Source organism: Solanum verrucosum, unplaced genomic scaffold, assembly GCF_900185275.1.
Source record: "Solanum verrucosum unplaced genomic scaffold, falcon-dt-bn FXZP01000183.1, whole genome shotgun sequence".
NCBI lineage: Eukaryota > Viridiplantae > Streptophyta > Magnoliopsida > Solanales > Solanaceae > Solanum > Solanum verrucosum.
The window spans coordinates 3,986,535-4,005,563 of NW_026020430.1; the positions used below are offsets into that span (position 1 = coordinate 3,986,535).

The window sequence follows — 19,029 nt, forward strand, 5'->3', positions numbered from 1 at the left end:
GTGTGAAGGCATAAATGATCTGAAATTAAAGTCAATTAAATCTTTTCTAAAATTATTAATTTAAGGAAATTGTGGGGTTTTGGAATTAAATTGACTTTTTTGTACACATTGTAAAGTTAATGTCTGAGAATTTATATAAATGGGATGAAGCATCGGATACCTTTTCTTTTAGGCAAAATAAAATATACAAAGATAGTTTTTATAGGAGGGAAATTTTCCAAGATGCTGTACGATGAAGTCACACTATTATTTTGACTTCATATAAACCCAAGGAGCTTATCTTGTGTATCTCCCTCATCGTTTAGAAATTAAGTTTTATATATCGATAGTATAAATAAATATTTATTAGGTATAAGAGATATACAATTATACTTGGTCAATTTATCTCTTCCAACTTGAATCCTACGATGTGGATTTTGAAAATTTTTGATAGCAAAACCTTCTTCCAAAAGGTTTGAAAAGGTTAAGTTACATAATCACACCAATTAAGTCACTTATACAATAACTACATGTAAGTTATCGTAATAAGCATTGATTGATAACTTGTCTTTGAGCATGTATCCTCTTTGTTTCAAATTAGTTGTTACGTTTTGCTTTGTAAGAGTTAAATTATGTCAATTTTAATTAATATTTTAAAATATATTTTTTCCATCTTGTTGACATTAGAAAAATTATAACTTATTGTATTGATCTAATTCAATTTCACTTTGTTAGCCAATTAAATTTTGAAAAGCAAATTATGACAACTAATTTGGAACAGACCGATGAAGAGAGTAATGTCCTCTTTTTTTTCCTTCTTGAAACAACTCTTATCTGTACAAATATTTCTTCACAAAAGAAAGTTGATGCTCTTGATCATCAATTAGTACTCTCTCCATTCACTTTTAGTTGTCATGATGTGCTTTTCGAAAGTCAATTTGACTAATTTTCAAAGCTAAATTAGATAACATTAATTCGATATTTTAAATAAAAAATTTAGATATTCAAAAACTATACGAAAAGTACTATAAATTGCAATTTCTTGCATATCAATACAATGAAAAAAATACATCGTAAAATGTTGGTCAAAGTTCTTATAGTTTGACTCTAAAAAAGAAAATTATGATAATTAAAAGTATACGGAGGGAATAGTATAAGTTTCTAGTTTTATCGTTTGAAATGTTGCACTCTTTTGTCACGTCATTTTCTTAAATTTTGAAAAATAAAGAGGCCAAATTTCGTGTGAGTTTCAAATGAATGGACCAAAGGGGGAAAACAAAGAGAGAGAGATGCAATTAAATGGAGTCACACGAGATGCCTCATTTTCCACATTTTGGCATTAACTCCCACCGTCAAGCCCTACCCAACCCATCCTTTGTTTTTTAGTGTTTTTTTTTAAAAAAAAAAAAAAAAAACTTTCGGTGTTCAGTATTTATATTGGGAGATGACTAAATTCATTGAAGTGTCACTAGGAAGATCTTTTTCATTTTGAGGAATTAAACCTGAAATCTTTTATTAAGAATAAAAGGATTTCAATGTGAAATTGTAATTAACTTAGCAAGTTATTTAAAAGAAGTATACATATAGTATTTATATTGTACATTAGTGGCGAAGCTCGAGGGTCGAAGCGTTGTACACCTTTCACCTTTAGAACACACTATACATAGAGAGATTGTTTAATATATATATATATTTCCGTATATAATAGTGATGAATGCGTGGTAATATTAGAAGAAAGATATTAAGAATGAAATGTTTGAGATGAGGTGGGAATGACTTTCATAGTGAACAAAATGAGAAAGATAAAGTTGAGATGGTTTAGGTATGTGAAGAGAAGATGAACAAATATCCTAGTGATTAGGTGTGAGAGGTTGTTTATGATCGGTCTAAGGAAAAATACAGGTAGGTCAAAAATAATAATTAGAGATTAGATTATTAGACCGGAGCTTACCAATGACATGACCCTAAATAGAAGGATATGGAGATCAAGATTTAATTATGATAGAAGGTTAATAGGTGCTTGAGCGTTGTCTAGTAATTTTCGTTATCACTATTATTAGTACTACTCTCCTACTATCTTACTCTTTGATTTTATTATTACATATTTTTTTTTTACTTTATTTATCATATTATTTTTGACATAGCTTATTCACTACGATATTTTTTAAAATATTATTTGGATATGTTTTATTTAAGGCGAGCGTTCATAAAAATATTAATATATTTTCATAAATTAATAATAAAATTATTTTATACATTATATACTGATGTTGCATTGGATAATAAATTTTCTTGGTAAAAATCATGAATAATGCTAAATGACCAGAAATATTTGGCCATAATTTGGCCAGAAATATAAAAAGACTAGAATATCCTTATTTTAATTTTTGCATTTATTTCCTCAATACTTTTCCCTCCAAACAAAACTAACTTTTTTATATTTCTCAAACTCCTTGAACTACTAAAACACAGACTATTTGGTTGCCAAGGAAAATGAAAAAAATGTTTTTGTGTATATTTTTTTGTGTGTGTATAGTTTATCCGATTTATTTTTAAAAATAAATATTGTTTAGTTAATAAAAAAATTGTACGCTTTAGTTAAAAAAATAGTTATGTAATTTTGTTTTTATACATTAATATTTTTTTCATTATATACCAAGTTATGTTCTATATATACATAACATACATTCCTTCCTCTACCCCTCCCCTGAACTCAATTATGATCATAAGGTGCCAACGCATACCTTTGAAAAATTATTTTTTCGCTTAAAATAAACCTCTTTATTGAATAGAGACAATTAAATTTCTCATTAATAATAACTACAAATGACTATCTTATCTACTTAAGATTATACTTAATTATTTTGTAATACAAAATTAGTAAAATATAGTAATTAAGCGTAGATTAACAGAGTTTAATTAAAAAAATTCTTTAAATATAATCAACTAAATAGATTAGTCTATATAATGGATGTTTTTCAAGAGAAAAAAATTATATGAAATTTAGGTATTTTTAAAAATAATTGATGATAAGACATATATAACTATGCCATAAATAATACATTAATTTTTAATATTATAATCATTCCACACAAGAATTAACATATAGAAAATGGTGAAATTATTTCACTAATTTTAACCATGAATAAAAAATTCAGTTATTCCAATAATAATAATTAAGTGGATATTTCAAAACAAATGAATAAAAGATCACTCAATACCTACTTATCAATTATAATACTTTAAAATAGATGTATTTTATGTATATAATAAATTACAATATGTTTATGTATATAAATAAAGTATAACATAACTAGGATACATATTTTTTTAAAAATTATTTTCATTTAATGTAGAATTTTAATATTTCATAACGATAATCAAAACTCAAAATACTTAAGAATTGATTGACATCGACACATTATAGAAATACATAAAAAAAATTATTAATATGTAGTTTAATTTTTTAAAATATGTAGTTTAATTTTTAAATATGTAGTTGTAAATACGTAGTTTAATTTTTTTAAACATAATAACCAAACATAAAATTTATATATGTAGTTTAATTTTTCAAAACATAATAATTAACAAATATGCAATATTACAACATTAATGTGTAACTATCTTGGATTATTGTTAAATAGGATCTACACTTATGAACCATATGGTTTTTAGTATTTCTTTAATGTGTTGATGTCTACCAATTCTAAAGTATTTTAAGTTTTGATTGTTATTATTGAACTATTTTACATTATATATAATAAATTTTATTTAAAATGTAATTAAAATAATTTATTTATATAATAAATGCAATAAAATTACTTAATTTTAAAAATTCTCAATCAGTTTGAAACAAATATTAATTTGAGAGAAAAATAAATAAATAATAACATTGTGACTACAACTATGTATACTCAATATTTTAGCATATCATTTAATAACAAATATTTTTTTATAAAACAACAAATAATACTAATAAAGAAAAATATATATGTGATGAAACTTTAATCTAGTTCATGCTTAATAAATTTGTGTTGTCATTATCATCGGAAAACTATGAAGATGTTTTTCTTTCAAATTTTTTTTTATAAAAGTTTATTTTGAAATCATAAAGAACTTTCTATATCATTTCCGTGTTATTATAATTTTTCAATGAAGCACCATAAAAAAAAATTGTATACGTCTCTAGTACTAAAATAATAAATAAAAATTAATTCTAATGAGTGTGTATGATGTGATTCATATGCAATCGAAGATGTGAAGACAATCACATAAGAGGAAACATGATGGTAATTTGAGTTTTCTTCATATTTTGCTCACATACATTCTGAGTATAATTAGATAAAATATATTTTTATCATTAATTTTTTTCTAGAAAATTAATGCGTAACAACAACTCCTTTAAATAAATAATTGTAATTGTTTAGCCAACTCGGTCAATTTCAGATTTTATTTTTGAGCGTTGTTGATATAAATCTTTAATATTTAAATTTAGATATAAATTATCTTTCATGATTAGAAATTACAAATTTAAATAGATAATCTACACTTTACTCTCATTTATACTTTTCAAAAAATTTCTTATCATTAAGAAATAAGAAATGGAAAATAAATAAACAAAAAAAAAAAGTAAAACGGGGAAAAATTTGAAATTGAAAAAGAGATATATTTTTTTTTATTTTTTTACTACTACTGTAATATATATATATATATATATATTATTTTTTATTTTTTTAGATCTTGAAAATTTCAAGTGAGAAGAGTGCGTGAGACTTATGTTTTCTTTGGTGAATTTTTTGCTTTCTTTCCCATGTTTAACTATGAAATCATCAATAATTAATCTCGTTAATTATTTCCAATGTATTGAAAACATAATTGAAGAATATATTTAATATTTTAAGTTAAAGGATAAAAATATCTAAAAATAAAGTAGTTTATAATGTGAACATGTCTTTTTTTCATTCTGGTCAAATTATGATAAAATTTTTATGGCCAAAAGGATTTTTCCAAAAATCATACAGGCCTCGATAGGAAATTACTTGGTACATAGAGCTAAAATTATGGCACTTTCCATAATTTGGTTGGCATTTCTGACATTTGGAATCCCACTGCAAAAGTAAAGTTCGTACAGTGGCCCCACACTTCCTTGACCAATTAAAGATGCCATTTTGCCATTAACCAATTCTATGTGCACCACACACAAGTGACAACTAATTAAAAAGAGAAAAGGAGAAAATTAATTATTCACATTTGTTTTATGCTTCTATGGTTGTTTGGTTCGATTTTATATATTATTAATTTTATTTATTAGATTTTTATTTTTAAATATGGTAAATCAATTACTGAACTAATAAGATTTTATTTTTTTTGGTTTATCAATTTTTATCCTTAGTAATCTGATTTTCGATTTAACCAATAAGAAAATGTATATTAAAAAATATATGATTTCTTTAATAATTTAGTGTGATGGACAATGATGTAATTTTATATAATGCTTATAAAATGATTACAGTAGTAACTAATTAACATGAAAAGATTTATACAAGTGCAATACAAATAAAATGACAATGACAATAATGTGTATTATACAAGAACTATACAAGTGCAACACAAATAAAAGAATAAAAACAAGGATCATTTACTAAGCTACATATTATATTTATTGATTTCTTAATAAACGTTTTTTTAAAAAAAATTGGTGGGTTTAAAAATTGGGGGTACGGGAGGGGGATTACAATGTGGGGAATCGAACCTTGACCGACAATATGGAAGTTTAGATAGTCAACCAACTGAGCTACTAAAATTTCTCAATTTCTTAATGAACATGAGTTTTTCTAAGATGATATTTATTTTGAGATGGATGGAGTAGTAATTACACCCTTCGTTCCAATGGATCATTTGACTTTTTTTGTTCGTCCCACAAAAAATGTAACTTTCTATATAATTACAAAGAATTTAATTTTAAAATTTCTCTTTACTCTTAATTAGATGATTTTATAATTATAACTATATAAATATCAAAAATTTTATTTTGAACTATAATTTCAAAAGTATTTTTTTTCTTTCTTAAATTGTGTCAAATCATATAAAATCACATAAATTAAGACGGCAAAAGTTGTACGTTGACAGAGGCCAGTGGCGGAGGCAACATATAATGTGTTTACTTCTCAGATTTTAAACGTCCTTATTAAAAATTTTGGCTCCGCCACTGACAGAGGCAATAGAATTCGTAAAGCACAGCAAATTAAAATATATTAGTAAAAGGTAGTGATAATTTATCAGTTTTACGCATAAGTGAAAATGCATTAACCGTGCAACTAATAGAGCTTGTTAAGTTTATAGTATCTATCAGTATAAATAAATAGTGTGTGTATATATTCGTACTTTATACTTTTAGTGATGTGAAGTTCTGAATTGGATAGTTAAATAATTAATGAATATTTGCACCATTCAATTACAAATTAAACCATGGATTTCTGAAGTTTATAACTCAGTTTAGTTGACAATTTGAACGTTCATTTATCTGAATTTTTATTTTATTAATGAACGTTTGCTTTTTCACCTTATAATCTGCTCCCTGAATCCTTAACGTTTTATTTTATAAAAAAAAATGAATTCTTTTTATTATCAAAAGTATAATTTGGGATTTTTTGACTTTAGTTTACATCTGTCCACTATGTATCTGTAGTAACAACTTTTCACAAGATCTATATATTCTAATATGTCACTCTACAATGCTAGAGATTATTTTTCACAAGTCGTTCAGTGTGATTTCATAGAATCAAATTGTCTGCAACATCAACCGTTCTAGTATTGTAACTGATTTAGATTTCGAGTTTCAAGAATAAAATAAATCCTGATCGAGAGTGCTTTTTAATGAATCTTATATGATGTAAATTTAAATTAATTGACTTAAGTACGAATAATTATAAAATTATAAAATTAAAATTGTACCTATCTGTTATATTTTATTTGTTCCTTTAGAAGTAGGTTCAGAATAAAAATGCTACTCTACTATACATATTTTCTTATATCATTTTATGTGATATATTTTTCTTATTAGTTTCTACTTGGAAGAATAAGGAATAATGATGATACATATCTATACTTCTATAAGTTAAAATGATTAACTTTAAATTTCTTATTCTATTCTTAATAAACAAATGTATTACTACACATATATTATTAATTAATATATTGCCCATAAGTTTCAATAGTTTTAAAATAAAATAAAATAGTACTATGTTATGTGTGTGTGATGGGTTCGGGGGGACGGGGGCGTAGATTGTCAGCGTAAACTATGCATGATTAATATAATTATGAAAGACGTTTTGTTCCAAAAAACAAACATTGCGTGAGTCGTCGAATTGTATCAATAAAATGTTAACAAATCACAAGTTGTATTAATAATACTTACTTTCGTGTGAAAATTATTCTTTCATTTGTTGTACCCTCTCTCCGGTCCAATTTTGTCTATCTTATTTATTTTTTGGGAAAAAAGATAAATATATCTCTGAATTATTGTAAATGGTATGCAAATATCCTCCGTTATACTTTTGGCACATTGGTATCTCTGCCGTCCAAAAACTAGAGCATATATACCATTTATACTAACGGACATACACGTGTCATAATCTTATCCACCATCCGACATTTATCGACAGATAAGATTGAGTCATGTGTCCCTATTTAGTATATTATACATATTTATATTATTTAAGATAAAAATATTAAAAAATAATCTTACTTTTTTAAAATTTGTGCCTAGTCAAATTAAGTGTGTGAAAAAAAAAATTCCCTCTATTTAAAAAAAATGACCTAGTTTGACTTGACGTGGAGTTTGAGAAAATAAAAAAGATTTTTTAATTTTGTCGTCCTAAATTAAAATTTTGTCAAATGTATAAAAATGTCCTTTGATATTGTGGTCTTAAACATGCCACATAGAAAGCAAGAACTAAAGTGTTGCCAAAAAAAATAAGTAGATCATTATTTTTTAAATAGATGGAATATTTGTTTTGAAAATGAAAAATGTTATTTGAAATTGAAAATTGTAGTTGGCCATGAATACAAATTGGTATTGTTTCTAACTTTTTATGAGTAATTTAGAGTTAAAATTCTGAAATTCAATTTCAAGTTAAATTTCAAAATTTTATAGTTAAACATATTTTTGAAGTTTAATTTCTAAAAAAGTACTTCCTTTGTTTAAAAAATAATGGTCTAGTTTGACTTGGCACTAAGTTCTAAAAAATAAAAAAGACTTTTGAATCCTGTGGTCCTAAATTAAAGTTATCTCAATTGTATTAAATTGTCCTTTAATCTTGTGACCTTAAACATGTCATTTGAAAAAATTGAAATTAAAATGTTATCAAAAAGAGAAATATGTCAAAAAAAATTTAAGCAGACTAAAAAGTAAAGAGTGTTATTCTTTTTTAAATTGAGGGAGTAAAAACGAAAAAAAGTAGTAAATCGGAGATGGTAAAATCATGTGGTTTGAAAGAAGGGTACGTACCCTAAGTCAAAGTGAGTGGGTGCATAATACATTTGATAATACTAATAGAAGACAAGATAATGAAACAGTGCAAATGCATATTGAGAGTGGCGGGGCCGCCGGTGGTGTGATTAGTAAACCCCCTCTGCCCCACTTCACTCCGCTAGGCCCCACCACCCTCTCAATTACTCTCTCTATTTTCTTTTTTTCTTCACTCTTTCTTCTTCTAATTACTATATACTGTATAGTTTTTCTCTCTCTTAAATTTCTCTCAATTCATCAAAAAAACAGTCTCATCATCACTTCTAACTCTCGCACATTCAGTGTATTGCTTAAGGTCGCATCATCATCTGTCTAACTTTGAAATACTCCTACTTCTTCTTTTCTCTAAAAAATCCGAAGTAATCGAGCTCTATCCATTATTTCACTATATTGTTTTCTCGAAGATTTGCTTCAAATTGTAGAAACAAAGAGGGTAAATTGAAATCGCTTTTCGCCTTGTTGAGTAAGGTTTTCTTTTCGCTTTTACTTGATTTAATTTGAGTTTGAATTTGAATGTGTTCGACTTCCTCATATATAACAATTTTGAGTGATTGTGACTATCTGGGTTTGAGTTAGACAAGCAAAAGAAATATCTTATGCAATCATTGATGACCAGTCTGTCTATCTAGTATTCAGTACTAGCTAGAACTATTAAAATAGATGAAGCATCGTTGCAAGGCGAATTTTGTAACAGCTTTTCTCTTAGCTAACTGTCAGACGAGGATGTAAAAGCTCCATCCTTACAATTTGGGGTTTTAAAAGCACTAGTCAGTGGAGTTAGTAATTGGATCGTCGCGATTACAGGTTGGAAATTGGAATTATTATCAATAATATTTTACTCTCATAAATTCTAGCATTTTATGGATTCAACATCTAGAGTTGAACAACCCGACCCAAACATTGTCGGTAGCGAAGGAGTAGTAGTAGGAGGAGGAGAAGGTACAGGTACATCATCAGCAAGCGCTGCGACGGAGGGGGGACAGTCAACAACGGTGTCTGCAGCACCACCAAGTCGATACGAGTCACAGAAACGTCGAGATTGGAATACTTTCTTACAGTACTTAAGGAACCACAAACCGCCGTTAACCCTTGCCCGTTGCAGCGGAGCTCACGTGATCGAGTTCCTTAAGTACCTTGATCAATTTGGGAAAACAAAAGTGCACGTGACCGGGTGCCCGTATTTCGGGCACCCAAATCCACCAGCACCTTGTGCCTGTCCGTTGAAACAGGCTTGGGGTAGCCTTGATGCACTAATTGGAAGGCTAAGAGCTGCTTATGAAGAAAATGGGGGAAAACCTGAATCAAATCCATTTGGTGCTAAAGCTGTTAGAATTTATTTAAGGGAAGTTAGAGAAAGTCAAGCAAAAGCAAGAGGAATTCCTTATGAAAAGAAGAAACGTAAACGGCCGAGTACATCGAGTTCGGTTGCGACAGCTGGCAGTGCTATCGCGGCAGAAGCAGGAGGTAGTGGTGGTGGCAGTGGCAGTGGCGGAGACGGTGTTATTGGTCAGCAGCCACCTACTGCTCCTAATACAACAGTATAGTACAATACTATTCATTTTCAATTTTAAGTTTAGTTAGTAATTGTGAATTATCTAAATCTTATGTGGCGCGAATTCAAATTTAATTCTGATCACATTTGTTTTTCTAAAATATATTTAGTGACAGTTGAATTATCATTCATGATGGTAAGAATATTTCTCTCTATATATTGGTAATGGTATTCTTCCTTTCTGTCCGGTAACTTTTGATATGATATATGTTGCTGATGGGAGGTGATAGGTATCACGTGAAATTAGTCTTGGTTCACGAAAGCCGATCTGAACACCATGATCATCCAAAAAGTATTGCATCTGAGATTGAATTAATGTTGCATTTAGACAACATTAAGCATGTTTTACCAATTTTACCAGTAAGAATGAGTGAAGTGAGTAGTTCAAAATTGATCTTATATGGTCCCCTATTTTACCTTGTATGAAAATGGAAAAAAAATATACTGTATATCCTCACGTGTGTGTGTCTTTAAACTGCAGCATACAAATATAACGTCAGACTTTTTGCAGTTTCAGGTGCCTCCTTCTTTTACCCCAGATTTTGTTACCCTATCTGTTTTTTAAAAAAAAAACTTTTATGTGTATATTGATTATTGATAGCTGAATTAAATATTTTTTTTACATTTATCAGTGAATGTAGTAACTTATGGATAAGTAGTACGTACTCCATTTTTATCAAGTTAACAATGAGATATTATATAGTTATTCTAAAATTTTATATAATTATCTTCCAAGTAATTTGAAAGTATATATAATTTTTTATAGACCTATAGTCACAATTCAGCTATTACATAGTATCCGTATGTATGTTACATTGTTACTGTTGTTGCAAGTTTTAGCATTATTTGTACTAGTTTAAAAAATATGAAGTAGTGAAGAATTTCTGTCATTATTTGAACGAATTTAAGTTATATACACACTTATTTAGGATTTTATTTCAAATTTTAATTGTTATTTCGATTCCAACATTAAGATATAATCTGGTATTACCTCGAGTCAAAAAAGAAATAAAATATAATATAAAAACCAGATTTTAAAATCAAATTTCTGTTCTTGAGGTCTTCTTGGGTAAGAATGAGACGTAAGAAAGGTTGTATTGGGGGTGATATCAACTGCAATTATAAAAGAACAATATAAGGGCATCCTTGAATAATTAGCTACTATATAATAATAATAAAAGTACAATATAATATATTGTATACTTTTTTTTAATTAAAAAAAAAAACAGGAGAGGGCACTACCTTCTTTAGTGCGAAAAGGACCCTCAGCCAACTGATGATGCTTATTGCTTCCATTCTATTCATTATTTTAATTTTATTATTGAAGTAATTATTGTTCAAATCCATTAATTATTTTATTGTTGAAATCTATTCATTGGCTTTTAATTATCATATCTTTGTTTAAAAAATAACATTCAATTATACAAACAAACAAAAGTTTCCTCCTCCACCTGTGCAAGGCTACGTACGCAATAATATTCTTGATTATTTATTTCCGATATATATTATAATTATTAGAATTATTATGCCTTATTATTTTATGTATCCAAATCTGATTGATGTAATCCAATGATCACCTTATATCATTTTTCTATTTCCCCTTTTCCAGCTGACTTTCATTTTTCTAACAATAACTTACTTATTTACTGACTTTTCTCTTTTATTTACTGCTGAAATAAAACTATCCCTCATTTCTTGGAAATTTCTTTTATGCTCGCAGCTTATACTTTGTCCTTTGATAAGGAATTCGAATAGGACTGTTCATTATTTGGTTGAAAATCCATCTTATTTAAATTTTAAGTTATTTGAATACTCAACTTAAGTTTTTAGGTTAACATTTTTACAGTATGGTTAAAAACTCATTATGTTGTTCAAGCATATATGACTAAGGTTCAATCATTTTTACTTGAAAATCAACATATATATGAAGTTCAATTATTTTCATCTGAGTTTAGTAAGACATGGAGCTTAGTGAGGGTTCGTGGATTCGGACAAATTCAATAGTTTTTCCGTAGATTTTGTATTTGTATTAGAAATATAAATAAATATATATGTATATTAACTAGTGAATTCCCTAAAAAAAGTTGATTGATGGCTCAGTGGTAAGGAATGAGCCGTGGAAATGCTTGTACTTTAGTGTTGTGGATTCAAACTCCACTATATCATCAAGAGTTTCTCTTTTTTTTTTAAAAAAAAAAACATGTTTTACAATATTTTACTTTTTTATCCTAAAATTTAGAACCTCCAAATTCCTAATCCTGACTCTGCCTCTGATTTTAGCCATATATGATTGAATTCAAACATTTTTACTTGAAATTCAACATATATATTACTCCTTTTGTCCCAATTTATGTGACACTTTTCGTTTTTCGAGAGTCAAACTGTTTAAGTTTGACCGGAAATTTGTACATGAAATTTTCAATTTTTTTGAAATGAAATTTATATATTTGTAAACTACGTAAAAAATACTATAAGTCACAACAATTGATAATTCAAAATGTTTAAAAGATCTATGAAAAATTTACGATAAAAGTTAGACTTGTTTGAATTTCAAAATCCAAAAAGTGTCACATAAAATGGGACGGAGGGAGTAGCTTTTTTCCTGAGGTCTAGCTCTATGTGGTTAAATTAATTCTTTTTGGCTAAGGCAGAAATAGTGATGATAATTAAGTGAATAGTCAGTAGATACACACAATTATTTGGTCCATTCCCCAAAATAATGAATTTTCAAGCCAACCTTCTACAGCAGAAATGTCTCGTCAGACTTTAGAATAATATCTAGAGAGGAAAAAAAAAGTGATTGTAAGAGAATTGCTCAACTTTATTTTTCTTATTCTTAATTTATTACTCCATTTGTCAACTTATTCTCGTCTAACCTAAATAATAAGTATTCAATATTTATTTATTCAATTAAAATGAGTGGTCAAAATGTTTGAAGGAATAATACTGATCTTTTAAAAACATTTTTTTTAGATACATGATGTTCGATATTCATTTTAATATTCTCACTAATTTAGATTCACATTTCATAAAATACATTGCAAATGCTTGTGGCTCGCTTAACAAGATTTTTTCTGTATCTAACACTCAAATGTGAGATCTCTCTGATTAAAAAATAAAATAGGATCATGATAATGTAAATGAAACATGAAAGAGCAGTAATAGTATTTGTTAAAGGTAAAAGTAACTGAGCAATTATTTGTCTTTGTCCAAAAGTTCATGGCACTCGTGAACAATATTTATTGAGCATGGTGCGCAATACATGCATATATTATAACTATAGAAAAGCATGGTCAATATACGAAGTACTTTATTGAAAAAATATTGACAACACATCATAAAACAACAAGAGCACATTGTTTAGGATTTGAAAATATATATGTACAAAAATTTTAAATTAATTAAAAATAAATCAATTTGAGATCAAAAGAATGTTGCAAATGAAAAGTTATCAGAATTCCTAAACTTTAAATTCTTATCATATCCCTTTTTTCAATTGTGGCTCCGCTGCTGTAATTAATTAGGACAATCACACCAAACAAATTAAAAATAATTGTCCTAGGAATCATTCATTATGAACTTTTGTTTTCTCCTAATATAATGTGACTCAACGCTTAAGCAAGACAAATAAATAAAAGAGTAGTTATATATTGATATATTCATGAGTGTAGGGTACGTGATGAATCTTCGAAATGAAAGGTTATCTAATTGATTACATAATTTGGGTTTATCTTTAATTATTATTGCTTTCTAGAAGAAAGCAACGTGTCATACTAGCTACTTTTACTAGGTTAGGGGAAAATATCTAGTCACACACACAATAGTCACTAGTACCAAATCAATAAAATATACTATATGGTAGTTTTACATGTATCTGTGAATATGTAAATATCGATAAATTTATAGGTCCCACACAAAAAGATAAAAGTTGGGGGAGGGAGATTTGAGGGATGGGGAAAAAGACTAAAGAGGGTAAATTTTGACCAAGTGTATGAAAGGTCGCCGACAATATATGTGCACCGTATTTTTATTCACCAGACGGTCTTTAGCCACTCTTCTCATTTAATAGGATTCCTATGCATTTAACATGAAGAGTTTCCTTTGTTGTTCCCATTTTGTCCTATCAAATTTGAGTTGGCACCACCCACATTGTCAGAAATTTGATACGTGAGATCTCGAGTAAATGTTTACGTAACATATTTGAGATTGTTAAATGCTCGAGAGTTCTTCTATTTAAGATTGGTTGCTTGCATTTTTGTTTTATTAGTGAAGATTCGATTTATATCGTATAATCTCCATAGAGATTTCACTTTTCATTCCCCTTTATGTATAGCTAAAAACTAAAATAAATAAGAAATTTCAAAGTTTTTTCTTTCATGAAAAAACACACACATTTTCCTATGGGAATGTAACGGACGTATGAACAGAAAGGCCCAAGCTCTGGAAAAAATTGGGCCAGATGAGATGACAGGCCCAAAATATGGGCCAGATGAGCTGATAGGCCCATTTAAGCAATGGGCTTGGCATAAAAATTCGTCGACAGCAGGATTCGAACCTGCGCAGGCAAAGCCCAACAGATTTCGAGTCTGTCTCCTTAACCACTCGGACATATCGACGTAATTGCATCTTCTGATTAACAATATTAATTTAATTTAGAAAATTGGAATATCCAATTATCACTCTTTGATTAACCTATTGTGACAAACTTTTTTTTGTTTTCCGACGAATTTATAACATTAGACAAAGCGTCTCTATCTAATGGTTTTTTTATTAATAATAAAAGAAAATCTTCAACATGAATAAGTACAAGCAAGGAAAATTAGATTTTACCTTACAAATCCTAATGAAGTAACAATTCTCTACTAAGTATTATGACAATCTCACTAGTTTAACGAGTCTAGTAATTTAAAGTAATAGATGCTCAACTATCTTTATTCCAATTTTGAACTAGTGCACCTATTATCATATTCTGAGATTGGATACTCCGTCTTAAAATGAGGACTCAAACACATTGGTGGCCTTTTTGTTAACAAAATACATGGATGTACGAAGGTCATATTTCATACTATTTTTTTTCATCCCATATTTAATATTTCTACTCAATCAATTAATACATTACAATCAAGCAACTCTCTCTCTAAAATCTAAATATACAATAAGTATTTTTCTGCTATACACAAACTTCTACATGAACTAATTACAACTTACAAGTATAATTTCACAAAATCCCAGCATTATAGAACAGAGTATATTACAAAAAAGCAGGGTTAAAAAAGCAGCATGTACACTTATAATAATGCACTTAGCTTCTTCATTCATGATGAAATTGCTGAAGATATAGTTGATAACTTAGAATTACTTCTTTTTGTGAAACCAAAAGGCTTAATTTTCCTACCCTTTTGAATTGCATTGCAAGCTGGAACAGCAGCAGTACCTTTGTAAGCTTTACAAATGTAGCTTATGAAATTTTCACAGTCCTGCAAAAGTGAAACAAATATAATTGTTCGGTTAAACTGGTTCAAAGATACCCTTAATATAATATGATATTGTTTGTTTTAGGCCAGATTCATATGATTCTCTATAAAAGGTCTCACACCATTACACTATATATAACTATATGTAGCTTATTTTTTTCTTTTCAGCTATCAATATGAGACTTTGTTCGCGCACCTAACAGAATTACAGAAATTCTTGACTACATATGAAAATTGGAAGTGCAAAAAATATGAAATATGGAACAACTTAACTTACCTCATAAAGTGGTTGGGCCATCTATAACAACCCATGGCACATATGTATGAGGGGGTTGAAGGGCTATTGTCTCAGCAGCATAGAGGAATTCGAGCTGCAAATAACGTTACATAACTTTCAATCGAGGAACATCAAAACTAATTTCAGAAAAATAACACCAAGAAATGATCAACAAAAAAAAAGCTCACCTCTTTCCCACGCACACTTTTTAAGCAATCAGTAACAGATTTTGCTTCTAATTTCAGCTTTTCAAAACATGTTTTCCATGGAGGATACTTCCTTTTGTATAAAAACTATCCAACACCACATTTTCCATACATTTAATGAAAGGGCAGTATTCATTCTACATCACAAATTTAAAATTTTCGTATTTAAACAATCAACCAGACCAGAATAGAGAAAAGTTGATACAAAAAATTCATTTAGCCAATCAACTGCATAACTTACCAAATCTGGCCACACATCTATCGCACAAGCCTGTACAGTGTTCAACAAACATTCAAGTTTGCCATGCTGCAAACAGCAAGGGCAAATATTTCGTTAAGTCTAACTCAACAATAAAAACTAGCTCAAGAGATGAGAATTGTGCAAGTCATATTAAAGAGATCACGCATCCCGTAAACATCAAATGTATGACTTTTCACACAACATAATAATTATGTGCTTATAAATTATAATTAGTACTTCCGTAAAACTTAATTAAGTCTAACAATCACGTTGATGGAGAAAATTAAATCACATGAGGTGCGTGTAGTGAAAAATCATTAGTCAAATAACTAGTCGAATCTAACATGGATTGAGTGGGATGATTGTGTTCCTTTCTTTTAATTAAAGGTCTCATATTCAAGTTTATTAAAAAATACTGTCTCAAAATAAGTCCTATAATAATATGCAATTAAATTTCAATTGAACTCTCATACCATCTGAATACCGATGAAAAAAAGAAGAAGTATATATAGTAGAAGATAAGAAGAAGGAATATTCATTATGAGTTAGAGGTTTTTGAGGAGTGAGTCATCGCTTCACTTGAGTTTGACCTATTCAAAATCACTTTCCCATTTGTTTGTTTTCTCTTTCATTAATTGATTAATACTCACTAAACAATGCTATTGCTAAAAATGATTTATCATATAATAAAATAAAATTATGCCATATGTTTGTTGGTTTCTTGAAAACTATCTTATGGAATATTCAACAATTTTTTTAAACAATTTTTTCTATATGTCTCCTCTAGTCCCATCCATATCGGTGTTATCTAATCCGAGTTGATTCAAGATGAATTGATCTCTCTTTTGTTTAGAGTAATGCACATTTTGACCTTTATATCACATCATTGCATGTTCAATTTGATTAACCTCCTCCTTTTCTTAAAAAAAATAGGCAAAAGTACTTATTACCCCTGAACTTGAAGCTTTTTATACCGTGTACATCTAAATTAAATTTCGTTTTAATTACCCCCGAACTTGTTTATTCCTCCGTCGCGTACACCTTTTTCGTCCACCTACTCCTGTTGGGACTACACGCGCGCGACAACTGTCTAAATTGGTGATGTGGATTTCCACCTGGATAAATTAATATTGCAAAAAATAAATTTCTTAAATTTAAAATTCATTGTTTAAAAGTTATTTTTGAATAAGGGCTGATTTCGCGGAACGACTTTTGGATTTACATGAAGTTGGTCGATTAAATTTCAAATTTGTCTGAAATTCTTACCAAGTAAGTGTTAATCTTTGTTTCCTTTACTTTTCATTTACATTTTACCCTATTTTTCGTTTAAAATATGCCAAATATTAAAGAAAAATGAAGATTTTACGTTTTTTTTATCGCTGTAGCGTTATGATGTGGCAAAAAATCACTTCCTCACGCGCCTAGTAGAGATTGTTGTCAATTTCTACGCCAGGTGGACGAAAAAGGTGTACGCGACGGAGGAATAAACAAGTTCGGGGGGGTAATTAAAACGGAATTTAGTTTAGGTGTACACCGTATAAAAAGCTTCAAGTTCAGGGGGGTAATGAGTACTTCTGCCAAAAAAAATATGAAAAATATTAGAAATTTATATGGTCAAACGCCTACTTAAATAGTGTCCATCCCAATGGTGAATGCAACATGCAAACACCTGGTTTAGTATTTTTGGTGTGGAACATAAATTTATTTATAAAAAAAATATTTATATTGTAATAGATAGTAAATAGGTTTGGACGCATAATTTTAGAAATTCAGTGAGTTCAACACTAAGAACTTTAACAATTAAATTAGGAATCCATCTCTAGTTCACCTAACCAATTAAAATAAAAGTTTTTGATGAATATACAATAAATATAGTAGTATAACACATATATACACTTAAAAAACTGAATTCGAAAGGCTATTTGTCTAAAGATTTCATATGTCAAAACTTCATCCAAGCCCATGTTATATTAGTTGTGGGCTGGATTGTCAAGAAGAAGCAAATTAAGCCCAATCGAACACTTCTGAGTTATGATGGATAAATAATCCGCTACCGTGATCCTCTCAACAAGGCCGATATATGGCACCATTATTGAGGAGGCACAAAAGAGGCTGGATGCTCAACATTATGTGATTTATGTAAATTATACTGTAACGAATCCATATTATAGTGAAAGATATAATTGAAAGGAATAAGTTATCATTATAATTAAATTACCGAAGGAAGAAGAAGAAATAAAAAGAAAGAAGAGAGAGAGGTTGTAGTATTAATTTAAGCAACTAAGAAATAAAGAGACACCTTCATAGCATAGTCCTACTGGACTGTTTTACTCTTTTATATATATATAGGCATCTTACTAGAATTTCAAATGTAATTTGACATACTCTCATACGAACCCTTCATATTATTTCACAACATATCACGACCACATTTTACTAGAATTTCAAATGTAATTTGACACAACCCTTCATATTAATTATATTTACAACATATCACGGCTTAATAGAGTTGATTGCCCATCGATAACTCCCTTCAATTACATATCAACGGAGTGTTAATGAAGCAAGTTTTGCGGTTGGGGTTTGATGTATATTTGCTTAGCAAATTAACTTGAATTTCTTGCAATTTTTATCCCTTTATCTATCTACTTAAGAGAAAAATGTAAGGTTTGTTTGATAGTTGATTAAAATTAGGCAGATATTAAGCAGAAGAAATTTATGTATTTAGTTATGCATAAATATATTAGTTATATGAATTTTAAAATTGTAA

At 28.6% G+C, this 19,029-nt stretch overlaps 2 protein-coding genes and 1 non-coding gene across 3 annotated transcripts; 1 reads left to right on the plus strand and 2 right to left on the minus strand.

The window, feature by feature from the left end:
• The first annotated feature begins 9,335 nt into the window (after positions 1-9,335).
• LOC125807602 (protein LIGHT-DEPENDENT SHORT HYPOCOTYLS 5) lies at positions 9,336-10,216 on the plus strand. Its single transcript, XM_049487339.1, has one exon. The coding sequence runs from the start codon at positions 9,370-9,372 to the stop codon at positions 10,051-10,053; it is 684 nt and encodes a 227-aa protein (XP_049343296.1). The 5' UTR covers positions 9,336-9,369; the 3' UTR covers positions 10,054-10,216.
• Positions 10,217-14,595: 4,379 nt separating this feature from the next.
• TRNAS-CGA (transfer RNA serine (anticodon CGA)) lies at positions 14,596-14,677 on the minus strand. The gene has a single exon. It is a non-coding gene; the product is annotated as a tRNA-Ser (tRNA).
• A 699-nt stretch (positions 14,678-15,376) lies between these two features.
• On the minus strand, positions 15,377-18,349 carry LOC125807772 (gamma-interferon-responsive lysosomal thiol protein). The gene is given in 7 exon segments (XM_049487512.1): positions 15,377-15,538; positions 15,813-15,827; positions 15,829-15,906; positions 16,001-16,099; positions 16,102-16,155; positions 16,260-16,325; positions 18,314-18,349. Coding segments are annotated over 7 exon segments (510 nt in total).
• Positions 18,350-19,029: the final 680 nt, after the last annotated feature.

What these genes read in the sequence shown, in the direction of transcription:
- LOC125807602 (XM_049487339.1), top strand. Translation starts at nt 9,370, where the DNA reads ATGGATTCAACATCTAGAGTTGAACAACCCGACCCAAACATTGTCGGT.